Genomic DNA, 16,000 nt, shown 5'->3' with positions numbered 1-16,000 from the left:
GCTGAGAGAAGAAAAAAAGAGATAGGAGAAGGTACATCTACACAGGCAATTTACTTTTAGTTATGAGTCATAAAATCAGCAAAAAAAGCGAAAAAAATTATAAGTAAATTTTGTCCTTTATATAAGGGTCCATTCTTAAGAACCAAGAAGCCATAAACAAAAATAACCATATCAACTAACTCAGAGACAGGAAAGGACAAAGGTATGTAAACTGTTTAGGACTTAAGACCATTCATTAGTCATTAAGAGAAAAGTTATAATAATCCATATAGTTTCAAAATTGTCTAATACTAATTAGAATGTCACAAAACTTCAGAAATTTATTAATTATGGGAGGATGAATTTACTATTTAGCCAAGTCAAAAGATTATGAAAGATCATAAATATTCTCATGTTGTGCAATATGGAAGTATAAGAGACAAGATAGCCACAAGGAAGAGACAATCTGAAATGCTGTCACCGTTACAGGGCTATGGAGAAGAAGTATGTTTTGGAAGGAAGCCGTCGGAAAGGGGCAGCATGTGGTGTATGCTTACAGTATTAAAGGCACTAATGTGGATGTTCTTAGACAACTTTCATATGTTATGTTCTATTGGGGAGTGGACTAATTGAGTTTAAAGTTTGCTTTAAAATAGTTGATGAACCCAAAATTAATGCTTGGGCCTAAGTTGAAGTACACATAGTGACAGCAACACTTGGGTGAGAGGCTATCTATTGTGCTGAAAATGTTTGAACCTGTCATCCTTAAGTGAAAAACACTAAATGTGTTGACAGTGCTGTGGAGCATAAATATAGATAGTAAATATTCTGGTAACAAGGAATACCTGAGCCATCATTAACAACCATGAGTGATGAAAATGAATAAAACATTAACCTTTCCATTGTCTCATATCTGTACAAGTCTTGCCCTGAAGGACCAGATAATCTAGAATATGAAGCTAGACTATGGGGTCATCAGAAAAAAACATCTTTGTGTGACTTTTAAATTTGTAAAATTCTGTAATTTACTGGTGGCTGTTTTAATCGTTCTTGAACACTGGCGAAGGGTTTGCACATTTTCTATGGGAAGGGAATTTTAATTTGAATATGATTTGTAGGGGAATAGTATTAGTGAAATTTTCATGACCAAGTGCGGTAATGTGTCTTCTGATATAGTATGGAATTACTGTAGTACACTGGACAAAAAGGACTACATGTTTCTAATTGTTGCATTGATGATTTACTTGGTTCATTTGGCAATGCTAACAATAACAAAACCACTTATGGTAATACATGATTTTGTACATGCTGTGTACAGAATTTTCATTAGTCTAAAAAGGAAAAAGAGACATTGGGTGAAGAGTGATTTATACAGTATAATATAATTGATTAATGTTATTTTTGCATTGGGTTATTATAGGTGGAAACTTATTAGAAGTCACATACTTGTTGATTTACAATGGGTTGGCATGTGTGAGAGTATGAAATTTCCCAGATGTGTTGTAGGCAAAGTTTTTGGAAATGAATGAAATCCATCTTTTCCAGTATCTCATTGGTGATCCATGGTTTCCTCACTATCTCTGCTTCCCTCTCAGCTTCACTCTTTAAAGTATTCAACAAAATCAGTTTAATATTTTGCCACTGCACTTCTGTACTTGCATTTTGAAATCTCACTTCACGACACTGTTGCTTCCAGGATACTCTTACTCATTGAAATTTCATGGTGAAAACCTTCAGCTGTCTTATTATCCAAAGTGCTACTAGTTACAGTCATATACCATTTTCAAGATTAGCAGGCATAAATGGCAGGGATGTTATATCATAACATAAATGACAAGAAGTTGCTGTTGCTGGCCAACCACAGTCAACACAATTGTCAGTGTGATATAATAACTGTACAGAGGAATTATCACCTGAAGGCTTACTCACACTGAAAGCTAATAATTATTATATTGCTTCCCTACCTTGTGCAAGCACACTATCTCAGTTATCAAAATTATGGTGTTTACTCTGCTTTTGTCTTCACAGTGGATAATGACTTCTATTTCATCATACATTTTCCCACTTCTTTATTGTCACAGTCTGATGTTGGCATGTACACTTGAATTATAAGAATGTCCACTGGTTCTGCACTTATTTTCACAAACATTAAACAATAGTTACTCTTTGCAGTATTTGATTTCCCATCACTATTGCTACACCACATATAAAACTTTTCCACTGGAGCAAAATATTGTGTAATACCTGACAGATAATTATAAAAAGTAATTAAAAGAAGGTTACAGTTCTTTAAAGTATTCTCAATTGTTTTTAGGTAGCCAAAAAATTTCTTATTTAACCAACCGGAAAATCTGTTGGTTTCTGGTAGTTTAAGACTGGTCAAAACATTCATAATAAAAACTGATTATACAAATTATTCTAAAGCTGAATAATTTGTGATGGCTCCAGAATTAGTATTATAAGGGATAAATATGAAACAAAACTGAAGGCCATGTATACTGGCCCGTCCCTCATGATTAGAACAACATGTAACAAAAATGAAAGTGGAAAGGAATTGAAAATGAAATAATAAAAAAGAAGGAAATCACAACATTTCAGTAAAATAAACGAGATACATAATTTGTAGTGGGAAGGTAGTGAGGTGCAATGATCATCACTAGATGGTGCAGGCTACTCACAGTTTCATGGTAATTTTTCTTGGCTACAGTTATTGTTGTGCTATTCATGATTGTAGTAACACGGTTCACGTTTTCCGTCACATTTCACATAGCGTAGACTGGGAACTGTCTCCTAGGCCTGCCCGATGTGAACTGACTGGGCACGGCCCGTGCTGCCTGAGTTGTTGTTGTTGTTCCATCGGCAGAGGTCGCGGCCGAATTCTCGCGTGCCCTCTGGTGGACGGGACTCTACTTGCGGCAACTACCATCTGTGACGCGCCTTGCCGATGTGCGCCTCCCATGATCTTTCTGGTGGCTACAGCAATGATAGTAGATTTTCCTGCAGGAAGCAGCATGCTGCCCCATGTCCCATGCCACTACAAAGATCTGCAAAGATCTGAAGATGATGGCAGCAATGTTGACCCTTGACATTAGTATCTCAAATGTCAGGAAATACATTCTTCAAAGATTTTGAAATAAAAGTTTTGATTGAAATCATTTTACTCATTGAGACCAAGATCAGGATGCTATTTGTTACTGCCAAAAAGTTTCAGGTTCCTCCAAAATCCTGATGTATCTAGTTTTCAGAGTGGTGTGAAAAATTTTCAAACGATGTGCTACATCGATTATTCCATTTTTCATTTGTTAAGTGATGATGAAATGCTCTTTTATTCCAGGTATATGTGTGTTCTTTAAATCTTGTTTCAAAAGTGTGTCCTGTTAACCAAATATAAAAACAATAGCAATCATCATATATAATTTATAAATGCCTGAATTTGAATATTTACTGAGCTTCTGGCAAATTTTATGTCAAAGAAGTATTTGCAAAGTGTTATTAGTTTGGAAGCTTAATTTTACAGTGGATTTTTGATGGAATATCAGGGCAAACTGTCCAAAAAAGTTGAAAATTATTTTCACAAATCCTATGTAAAATTAGGTTTCCAAACTAGCAGCATTTTGCAAATGTATCTTCACCATGAAATTGGTCATTTATAAAATTACATGTGATGATGGCAGTTTCTTCTATATTGGGAAATAGGATGTACTTTTGAAACAGGATTTAAATAATATACATATACCTGTAATAAAACAGCATTTGGTGATAATTTAAAAAAAATATAGAGCAACAGACAAAGCACATAATTTGAAAATTTTGTACACCATGCCAAAAAGTTGATACTTCAGTATTTTGGAGGAATTTTTACTTTTTGGCAGTAAGAAACAGAATCCTGATCATGTTCTTAATGAGTATAGCAGTTTCAGCCAAAACTTCTATTTCAAAATCTATGAAGAATCTAATTCCTGACATTTGAGTTCTTGGTGTGAAGTGTCATTATACAGGGTGATTCAAAAAGAATACCACAACTTTAAAAATGTGTATTTAATGAAAGAAACATAATATAACCTTCTGTTATACATCATTACAAAGAGTATTTAAAAAGGTTTTTTTCACTCAAAAACAAGTTCAGAGATGTTCAATATGGCCCACTCCAGACACTCGAGCAATATCAACCCGATACGCCAACTCGTTCCACACTCTCTGTAGCATATCAGGCGTAACAGTTTGGATAGCTGCTGTTATTTCTCGTTTCAAATCATCAATGGTGGCTGGGAGAGGTGGCCGAAACACCATATCCTTAACATACCCCCATAAGAAAAAATCACAGGGGGTAAGATCAGGGCTTCTTGGAGGCCAGTGATGAAGTGCTCTGTCACGGGCTGCCTGGCGGCCGATCCATCGCCTCGGGTAGTTGACGTTCAGGTAGTTACGGACAGATAAGTGCCAATGTGGTGGCGCTCCATCCTGCTGAAATATGAATTGTTGTGCTTCTTGTTCGAGCTGAGGGAACAGCCAATTCTTTAACATCTCCAGATACTGTAGTCCAGTTACAGTAGCACCTTCGAAGAAAAAGGGACCAAAAACTTTATTGGCTGAAATACCAACGTTTAATACACCACCTATCAGGAGGTTTAACACCATACTTCGTTCGAAATGCACGCTGAACAACTGTCGTCGATTCACTTCTGCCGTACTCAATAACACAAAAAGCTTTCTGTTGAGCGGTCGCCATCTTAGCATCAACTGATGCTGACGCCTAGTCAACAGCGCCTCAAGCGAACAAATGTACAACTAAATGAAACTTTATAGCTCCCTTAATTCGCCGACAGATAGTGCTTAGCTCTGCCTTTTGTCGTTGCAGAGTTATAAATTCCTAAAGTTGTGGTATTCTTTTTGCATCACCTGGTACATTGTCATCAACACATCTTTGTAGATGTACTGCACACGGGGCAGCATGCCACTCCTTCCAGGAATGTTGGCTAGTTTGCATAGCTCAATGAGAATTGTAGCCAAGATAAACTAACATGATACTTCAAGTAGCCTGTGCCATCTAGCAATGAGCACTGCACATCGCTATCTTCCCACTACAAATTACGTTCTCTCATTTACTTTATTGCAATGTAGTAATTTGTTTCTTTTTTGTTACTTGAAACTTGTTTACTTTCCAGTTTCATTTTTTTTACTTATTGTTCTAATTACAACATATATCTGAATATGAGGGATGGATCAGTTTACTTGTTCTTGAAGTTTATTTCATCTTCTTCCTTTATAATACTAATTCTAGAGCCATCACAATTTATTTAATTTTAGAGTGATTTCTGTAATCAATTTTGATTTTGAATGTTTTGTAAATTCTGACCAGCTTTAAACTGTCAGAAGACAAAGAGATTCTTGAGATGGTTATATATACTGCTTGGATAAACATGACTGATAAAAGATGAGTATTTTCAACTGAACCTACTTTTAATTACTTTGTATAATTATCTGAATATTACGCAGGCATTAACGACCTCTGAGATAGCTTCGCATCCTATATACAGGTTGTTCAAAAACTCAATGCCCAAACTAACAGAGATGGTAAAGAAGACAAAATCAAATATATTTCATAAAGTATAATGTGTCGAAAACCCATACTGCATTAGCACTGAACATGTGTAGGTAATACATGAGTGGACCAGATAAAATTCATTGTGTCTAATGTTTTTACAGCAAATATTAATTAGAGATACATAGTATGTTGTGATGTCATGCTCTTTGATACTGAGTCAGTAAACAGCGGGTAGCACTAGTGCCCACAAGGCAGCTGCAGTGTCGACATTTTCCTGAACTTGTTACGTTTACAGATGAGGCTTTGACAGGTCGCTGGACGGAGTTGGTACCACAAATGCACACACAAGTCACCTAATTCCTGTAATTTCTGGGCAGGGGGGCAATGACTTCTGAAGCCATGTTCAATCATGTCCCTGATGTGTTCAATGAGTTTCAGATCTGGTGAGCTGGGGAAGGAGAGGGGGGGGGGGGGAGGGGGAAGCACATCAATTGGAAATTACGACTGTGTTCCTCGAACTGCTCCATCAACTCCTGGCCTTGTGACATTGCGCATAACCTAGATGAAAAATGCCACTGCCATCAGGAGACATGATCGTTATGAAGAGCTGTACGTGGTCTACAACCAGTGTACAATACTCCTTGGGTGTCATGGTACCTTGCATGAGCTCCACTTGACTCACAGATGCCCCTGTGAATGTTCCCCAAATCAAATGGAGATGCTGCCAGCTTGTCTCTGTTCTTTAGTCCAGGTGTTAAGGAGATGTTCCCAAGGAAGAAGACAGAATCGTGCCCTCCCATCAGCATGATGAAAAAGGTATCGGGATTCATCAGACCATGGACCACTCTGCCACTGTGCCAATATCCAATGCCAATAGTCACGTGCCCATTTCAGTTGTAGCTGCCAATGTGGTGATAACATTGGCACATGCTTGGGTCTTTGGCTGTGGAGACCCATTGTTAGAATTATTCGGTGCACTGTGTGTTCAGACACACTTGCACTCTTTTAAGTCTGATGTTAGTTCCACCACAGTTTGCCACCTGTCCTGTTTTGCCAGTCTGCCTAGCTTACGATGTTCACCATCTGTAATGAGGGGTGGTTGCCCAACCCCTCAATGACTGGACATGATTTTGTCTTGGTTTTGCATGTTGAACACACTCACTACAGCAATCCTCATACACCCAAGTCATAAAGTTTCCAAAACACTTGTGCTGAGGCTCCGGGCCGTCACAATCTGCCCTCAGCCAAACTCATATAGATCGTATGGTCTCCCCATTCTACATATGGACAGCACAATCACTGATACTAAATGCACTGTGTGTATGTCTGATTAGCAGTTATTCCTCACCAGGTGATGATGCTATCACCTACACGGGTTTATATCAATAGTGGTCATAATATGCTGGCTGATAAGTGTAAACAAAGATATGAATATTTTTTAATTTCTCACTGGTCTTCCTTAAGTTTGCAGTCTGCCTCCACAGCTCAGTGGTCACTGTGACTGGCTGCTATGTGAAGAAACCAAATAAGATTCCCTGTAGATCTAATACAATTAAATTTTTCTTGAGACACATTGTCAGTGATACAGATGGTGCAGGGTGCACTCAGCCTTGTGAAGTGGACCAAAATGCTACTTCAATGAGAAGTAGTGGCTCCAGGGTTGAGAAAGCTGACAGTGGCAGTGTGCTGACCTCACAGTCCTCAGTACCACATTCAGTGCCGCCACTGGAAGAGGATGACATGGAAGATGGTTGGTCCCATTTGATCCCTCAGGCCAGAATGTAGAGCTTTACTTTGCTTTTCCATACAACCGCGACTTGTAAGCTCATCTAAAAAAACTCAGAACTAAATAAAAAGAAAAAAAACAATAATCCATTATGGATTAATAATGAAGAAATGCATTCCATACATTACCAGTGAAAGGTTTTGTATATGTAACTTATTTTGTAGAAATCAATGTTTGTGATTCACAGTTGCTGCCAAAGGACACATCACCCCAGAATTTCATTGTATATCAACACAAACAAACATGCATTTTTGAGAATTTTCGGAAGCTATCATTGTCCTTTGTGTAATCTAAAAACAATTTGTAACAAATCGGTGTTGTGTGATTTAGTTACTGCAGCAGATATTCTAACTAGCATATTGTATTACATCTTGTTTTCCCTTAAAGTGGAGTAGGCCTGTATGATCTTCATTTATTGTGAATCAACTCTGTTTTTGAGCTTGAAAAGAACTATAATTAACCTGAAAACATTTTAAGAAATTAGTAATTTTTACAACAGGTTTTTGTGTTGCCTTAGCAGAAATCTCATTTTGTACATTTGATTGCATTCTTATAGGGAATTAGCAACTTTTTTAGTGAACTGATTAAAAGATAATCAGCAAGCTTAATTTAAAGTTATTTATTCACTGCCTTGTAATGTACTGCACCAGCCAAAATGCAGCCCCACAGTGAACACTGTTCTCAAATGGAGAATGAGTTGGTTGATGTTTGCAAGCAGTTGCAAATCACCCCAACTACTTCGAACAAGCTGCTGTGAATCCGTGTGCTGGAAGAGCTTCATAGAGTCATGTACCTGTGATACTGGTACAAGAGATACCTAAAGTACTATCCTCTCCTGTTGATCCTGTCTGCTCTGTGGAAAGTATAGGATCTGTCATTACTCACCCACTTGACTGTGAATGACATGTCAATGGTACATCTAGATGTCTTGTACAGGGTGGACGGGTAACAGAGAGGACTCAAGGTGTTGTACCGATCCCCCTAACCGACAGGTTCGAGGTGCTGTCATTCACTGATAATGAAAGTGAGGCAATGAGACTCTCTTCATCTGTTTTGTACCACATCAAGAGGATGCAAACACAAAATGGCAGGGGTCTATTAATCATCAGCAGTTCAGAACTACAGCAAACAATGGTACCCCTCAGAGAAATGGCAGCAAGGGACAGGACAGGACACCAGGTGCACTCAGTATGTATACCTTGAGGCCTCATTCAACATGTTGTAGAGGCTATTCCAGCAGCCATTGAGGGAACAGATGCAACCAACTGCAGATTGTGGCATGCGTTGGAACAAATGATGCCTGTTGTCTGGGCTCTGAGGTTATACTTGGGTCATTCCAGTGAATGGCAGAGAAAGTTGAAAAGACTACCCTTGTGTATGGAGTTTCAATGAAGAACACAATTTGCAACATTGTCCCCAGAACTGATCATGGCCATTTGGTTCTGAATCAAGTGGAAGGAATAAACCAGAAACTGTGAAGGTTCTATGACAAGCTAGGCTGCAATTTGCTAGACTTGCACCATACAGTTGAGAACTGTAAGGGTCCCCCTAAATGGATCTATTGTGCACTATATGTCAGTCTTCTACTCAGGTAGCTGACTGTATGTTGGTGCACACAAGGACTTTTTAGATTAGGTGATGCTCCATCCACTCCAGATAATGATAGCTGTAGGAAACCCAGCAGTATTAGTGTAAGATCGAAAGAAGTGCCTGCCACCAGTGAGAGTATCAAAATCCTAAAGGGTAACTACTCAAGTATTCACAACAAAGTGCCAGAGTTTGAAGTGTACATGAAAAGCAGTGAAGCACACACAATACTAGGCACAGAAAGTTTGTTGAAACCTGAAGTTGAAAGTAGTAAGATTTTCGGGAAAAATTTAAGTGTATACCGGAAGGGTAGGCAAGTGGAAAATGGAGATGGTGTATTTGTCACAGGAGACAAGCAACTCCAACCCACCACAACAGAAACTGAAGCTGCATGTGAGATTGTTTGGTCAAGACTCAGAATCAGTGGTGGGCATAAAATGATTACTGAACCTTTCTATCGCCCACTGGACTCATCTACTGATGTAACCAAAAACTTTAGAGAAAGCCTCAGTTCACTTGTACATAAGTTAGCCAATCATATTGTAATCAGTGGTTGAAGCTTTAATCATCCAACAATTAATTGGGAAAATTACAGTTTTATTAGTGGTGAGCATGATAGGATATCCTGTGAAACATTACTAAATTCCTTCTCTGAAAACTAACTAGAACAGGTAGTTAGGAACGCCATTCGTGATGGAATTATATTGGATCTAATGACAACAAATAGACCTGGCCTCTTTGAGGCTGTCCACATCAAAACTGGTATCAGTAACCATGATGAAGTTGTGGCAATAATGATTACCCAAGCACAAAGTACAACTAGAACAAGCAGATGAACATATATGTTCAGTAAACTAGATGAAACAGTCAGTAGTGTCATATCTCAATGAGGAACTTGAAACTTTCAGCACAGAGCAGGAACATGTAGAGGAACAGCTCCAGCTTGAAACAGTAGTCAACCATACACTGGATAGATGTGTACCCAGTAGAACAGTTCATAATGGGAGGGAACCTCCATGGCACACAGTCACCATAAAGAAACTTCGAAAGAAACAGAAACTGCTGCATAATATGTGTAAAGTAAAACGTAGGACTATAGACAGAAAGATGGTGAATGGAACATGTTTGGCTGTCAACAAAGTAATGCATGAAGCCCTCAATCGTTACTACAGCAGAATATTGTCAAATATTCTTTCACAAAATTCAAAGAAGTTCTGGTCATATGTAAAGGCTGTTAGTGACCCCAAAGTTTGTATGAGGGTAGGAAAGCAAAACTCAGATGCTTAGCTCCATTTTCAAACGTTCCATTACAAAGGAGAGCCCAGGAGAATTGCCCCAATTTAATCCTCGTACTACTGAAAAGGTAACTGAAATAGGTAATGATACTAATGGTGTTGAACAACAGTTGAAAATGTTAAAATTAAACAAATCTCCAGGGCCCAATGGAATACCTGACACAGTCTTTACTGAATTTGCACCTGAGTTAGCCCCTCTTGTAATTGTAATCTATTGCAGATCACTCAAACAAAAAACTATGCCCAGTACTTGGAAAAAAGCATAGGTCACACCTGTCTACAAGAAGCGTAGTAGAAGTGATCCACAAAACTACCATCCAGTATCCTTGATATCAATTTGTTGTAGAATCTTAGAACATTTTCTGAGCTCAAACATAAAGGGGTGTCTTGAACAGAATGACTTTCCCAATGCTAACCAGCATGGATTCCGAAAATACTAATCATGTGAAACCCGACTCGCAATTTTCTCACATTATGTACTGAAAGCTTTGGATCAAGGAGTCACACAGATGCAATATTTCTTGATTTCCAAAAAGTATTTGAACCATTACCACACCTACACTTGTCATCAAAAGTACGATCATATGGGGGTATTAAGTGAAATTTACAACTGCATTGAGGACTTTTTGGTAAGTAGGACACAGTATGTTATCTTGGATGGAGAGTCACCGTCAGATGCAGAAGTAACTTCAGGTGTGTCCCAGGAAATTGTGTTGGGACCCTTGCTCTTCATGTTGTATATTAATAACCTTGCAGACAATATTAATAGTATCCTCACACTTTTTGCAGATGACATAGTTATCTATAATGAAATACTATCTGAAAGAAGCTGCATAAATATTCAGTCAGATCTTGATAAGATCTGGTGCAAAGATTGGCAACTTACTTTAAATATTCAGAAATGTAAACTTACGCACTTCACAAAATAAAGAAAAAAGTGTACTGTTCTAAGAATATAATATCAATGTCACAGTTGGAATCGACCAACTTCTACAAATACCTGGGTGTAGCACTTTGTAGGCACACGAAATGGAATGATCACATAGGTTCTGTCATAGGTAAACTTTGGTTTATTGCTAGAATAGAAGGGAAGAGCAATCAGTCTACAAAGGAGATTGCTTAGAAATCACTCATGTGTCCAGTTTTAGAATATTACTCAAGTACATGGGACCCACACCAAATATGGAGAACAAGGGATATCGAATGTATACAGAGAAGAGCAGCATGAATGGTCACAGGTTTGTTTGATCTGTGGGAGAGTGTCACAGAGATACTGAAGGAACTTAACTGGAAGACTCTTGAAGATAGACAGAAACTATCCTGAGAACGAAAGTTAATAAAGTTTCAAGAACCAGATTCATATGATGACTCTAGGAATATACTAGAATCCCCTATGCAGCACGGACATACAGTTTGCGAAGATATGATTAGAATAATTACAGTACACACAGAGGCATTCAGACAATCATTCTTCCTGTGATCCATAAGTGAATGGCATGGGAAGAAACCCTAATAAGTTGTACCATGGGACACACCCTCTGCCATGCAGTTCACAGTGGTTCGCAGAGTGTAGATGTAGATGTAGACCAGTCAGTGGGTAAGAGAGATGAAGGAGGAGGAGTTGAAACACTGTTCAAGAAACAGCTGTGTGATGCTAAAGCTACAACAGTGGAAGGCGTACAGCTGAGTGTTTTCAAAATATAAAGTTCTGGCATGCACTGAGGCATCCCTTTAATTCATACCCTGACCATGACTTCCTGGCACACAATATTATATCATTCTTGTTTACTGCTAACAGTGCCTTCATAACCTCATTTTGGAACTTTCATGCACTTGCTCATTTTTTAAAGTGAATACATACTATATTTTGAATTTTTTTGTAGTGTCTAAAAGTTGGGACATCTGGCTACACTAGGTGTTTGGTGACAGTGCAGTAATATAAGACCCAGTGAGTAGGTGACACAGATGCTTCCAGTATGGCCAAACATGTATTAATGAGAAAAAACAAAGTGGCAAACTATCCCTCTGTGAACAACAGGAAAAAAAAAGAGAAGCAGAAGCCCTGGTGCTCAAAATTGGTGTGGCAAAATCAAGGAGGTAGTGGGAAAGTGATAGTCGAGGTTCAGTTTTCAAGATCTTGCACGATATTTCAAACAAATGGAACTCACCACACAATGGGTACCACAACTGTTCACGCACGTTCAAAAATCTGAGACAGCAGCAAAAGTGATGCTGCTGTGCAGGGCCAATTCAAATAACATCCATAGTTTACTGATCACCATGGATGAGTGCTGGGTGTATCAGTATGATCCCAAGGCAAAGGAGTAAAGAAAGGAAAGGAAACACATGGATCCACCACATGAGCACACTACCAAAATCTCTAACTAGGTTACAGGAGGCTGTACATACGACATGTTATGAAAAGCTGTGCGAGAAAGTGTTCTCACTTCTTGGCAATGACTCAGCTCATTATGCACAAGATATAGTTGCAAAGCAGATACATATGTTGTTTATTTGGGCTATCAAATTTTGACGCATCCCTGTATTCTCCTGACACAGTATCCAGTGACCTCCTCCTCTTAACTTGAATGAAGAAACCACTGTGTGGCCGACATTTCAAGAATTTCAATGAGGTGATAAATTTTGAGATGTAAAGTGTGCTGAACAAGCAAAATACAGACCTCTGCAATCAAAGTTTATACCGAGACATCCAGCATTGATAAAAATCGATTGCATCGAAAGGTGAAAATGTAGAGAAGGGCTAACATTTTCTCTAAGTTCCAAGGTCATGGCTTCAGTTAGCGAGGTGATAATTAGAAGTTTCTGACTACCCCTCAAATTCAGTCAGATCTTGATATGATTTCAAAACTTGGCTATTTGCATTAAAAAGTTCAGTAATATAAAACTGTATACCTCACAAAACATACAAACTTATCCTATGACTACAACATTAATGAATCAAAACTGAGATTGGTCAACTCACACAAATGCCTGGGAGTAACTCTTGAAGATGGACAGAAACTATCCTGAGAACAAATGTTAACAAAGTTTCAAGAACCAGCTTCATATGATGACTCTAGGAGTCTATGATGGCTCTGGGAGTAACAGTTTGTGGGGATACCAAATATAATAACAATGTAATCTTAGTCATAGGTAAAACTGATGGCAGGCTTCAGTTCATTGGTAGGATACTGGCAAAAATGGAAACAGTCTAGCACAGGAGAGTGCTCTTGAAACACTTCAGCACGAATGGTGACATGTTTGTCTGAGCAATAGGAGTGTACCACAGAAATGTTGAGACACCTGAACTAACAGATGTCAAAGATTGGTGTCAACTTGCCATGAAAGTCTACTTACAAAGTTTCAAGAACCAGTGTTTAGGGAAGAGTCTAGGAATATACTACAACCTTCTAATGTATCTGTGGTATACTCAATGCCCACACCGTGGCGCCTGCAGCTGTGTGGCCGTGGTCTTTACGTCATACAGCCAACGGCCGGCACGCCCCGCTTATGCACAGCTCTGCACAGCTGTACAGTGCAGGTGCGGGCCTCACACACTGAGTGCCTCTGCACTGTCACGGCAATCTCGGCCAGCATCCTCCCGAGAGATAGTTACGTGAGGCCACGCCGCCAGTCATAACAGGACATGACAAGAGGACTCGGTTACAGCGGGCATATTCCTCCACCACTCGCCCTATATAGCCGTGTACGTCACCACGCCTGGCAGTCTCGTGTTGGGCTACCTACTTGCTACGTCGACGTCGCACCCAGGAATGACGCTACATTGTGCTACAACTGTTTACCATACCGGACTTTGACTCTGCAGCCCAGTCGCTGCTCTCGATCAAACACCAAGTTGTGTTAGTATTGTGAAACTGTTGGCAATAAACAGAATGTGGAACTCGTGCCAATCATTATTTGTTGTTTCTCCAATTACGGATACAACAGTATCACTCTCACAGGTATTGCAAAGACAAGATTACACTAATTAATGTACATACAGATGCGTATAAAGCTGTCATTCTTTCCACACTCCATAAGCTAATGGAATATAAAGGAACCCTCACATGGTTTTACAGTGGAAAGTACATTCTGCATGTATTTCACAGCAGCTGGCAGACAATGGACACATTAATAGTATCTGGATGCCTTGCCTGTGCATACTTTATGCTATTACACAAAGGTCCAGAAAATACTTAAAAAACGCAATTATAAACCCCTACCTTACCTTGTATCTCCATTTCCACATACAACATACTTCATGGAGTTAGTTATCGCCAAACACTGGCTCGGGCCTCCACAGGAGTGAAGCAGAGTTGCATTGTCTGCGAGCCACACTGCAAGAATCCCCTGTCTGTCAGCAGTCACTACACGCCGGCTGTCCATCATGGCTGCCACTGCTGTTATTGTTGCTTGGTGGCCCTGCACAGATAGAAAAATGACATCTGATGATCAGATTGTTCAGGTTTTACTAACTGTTCACTGATTGGTTGCCCACAAGCATAATTTTTTGCAACTTGTATGTCCTGAACTTTAGATTAGTATAAAAATGAACATATATCCCGTAGGACTGAATTATCCAACATTTTAATTATGCAATATTGGCTTTAGATATGAGTAATGCCATAAGAATAGTTAAAAATTTCATTGTAATGATCACAGATTGCTCATCCACTGAGGAGTTTTGTAAAAGAAAGACAGAAGCTAAAGAACCTTTCTTTAAAGGGAAATTTTGGATATGATGTTACAAATGACATATGCTAAAATTAACAACATGTTTGTCCTTAACACAATAGAAAACAGATTTGCCATGAACCAAATTTAACTAAACAAAAAACTGTTTGTAAAACAATACAGAAATTATATGGGATGATAGTGCCATAAACTATTTTGGAATTTCAGGTGGTTATGGACAGTAAGGTCCAAAGAAAAAAAGAGTTGAAATAGACAACTTTTGTAATTTATGTAAAAATTATCTGATGATGGCCAAAGCAGAGAATGTATACAATGCATACTGGCAGTATTAAGAAAAATGCTTCTAACAAAGTGAAACTGGTAATGCTAAACATAAATTTAAGTGTTACGAAGTACTTTCTTGAGGCACTTCTCTGGAGTGTCGACTTGTTTCAAAGTGAAATGAGAACAATAAACAGTGTTTGAATATAGTAGACCTCATGGACATCCTCTGAGCAACTAGGTGAATAACAATCCATTCATATAGATCCCTATATGCCTGGGTGAGCTTTATACAAGAGAATATGCATGTTCTTCAGAGGTTGAGATATATATTTTTACCATCCTCATGACCTAAACATAAGCAATGACAGCAGTAAAATATTTCAATTTACTGATGATACGAGTGTTCTAATTACAGGAAACTCAGAAGAAACTCTTGTAAAGAACATAAAAGAAGCCACTGACAGGCTAACATGTTACTTTGATGACAGTGACTTAATAATAAACACTGAAAAAAACTGTAGCTATGGATATACACACAGCACAAACAAAAAATCTGATATCACCCAATCTAGAGCTATATGGACAGACAATTGCCAAAAGAGCCTGTACCAAATTTCTTGGACTTCATCTACAACACAACTTGAAATGAAAGCACTTATTGAGCAAATGAGCAAAAAATTAAGTACTTCTTGTTTTGTGTTACAACATTATAAAAATTGTACCAGCTACAACACGCTTCAGTGTGTATATTATGCAGTTGTACACTCTCACTTCCAGTATGGGATTATGTTGTGGGGAAATTCTGGAGAAGCCATCAAAACATTCAAAATTTAAAAAAAAGAAAAAAAA

At 38.6% G+C, this 16,000-nt stretch overlaps 1 protein-coding gene across 1 annotated transcript in view; it reads right to left on the bottom strand.

The window, feature by feature from the left end:
• LOC126204368 (protein qui-1-like) overlaps window positions 1-16,000 on the bottom strand; it is a 396,210-nt gene that overhangs the window by 125,542 nt on the left and 254,668 nt on the right. Inside the window, exon 16 of the mRNA XM_049938742.1 lies at window positions 14,421-14,614. Within this exon, the coding sequence (XP_049794699.1) occupies window positions 14,421-14,614 (194 nt within the window). The remainder of the gene's footprint in view (window positions 1-14,420; window positions 14,615-16,000) is intronic.

This window comes from Schistocerca nitens, chromosome 9, assembly GCF_023898315.1.
Source record: "Schistocerca nitens isolate TAMUIC-IGC-003100 chromosome 9, iqSchNite1.1, whole genome shotgun sequence".
Lineage (NCBI taxonomy): Eukaryota > Metazoa > Arthropoda > Insecta > Orthoptera > Acrididae > Schistocerca > Schistocerca nitens.
The sequence above is the reverse complement of the archived record's forward strand: the minus strand, read 5'-3'. Positions and strand labels throughout refer to the sequence as shown.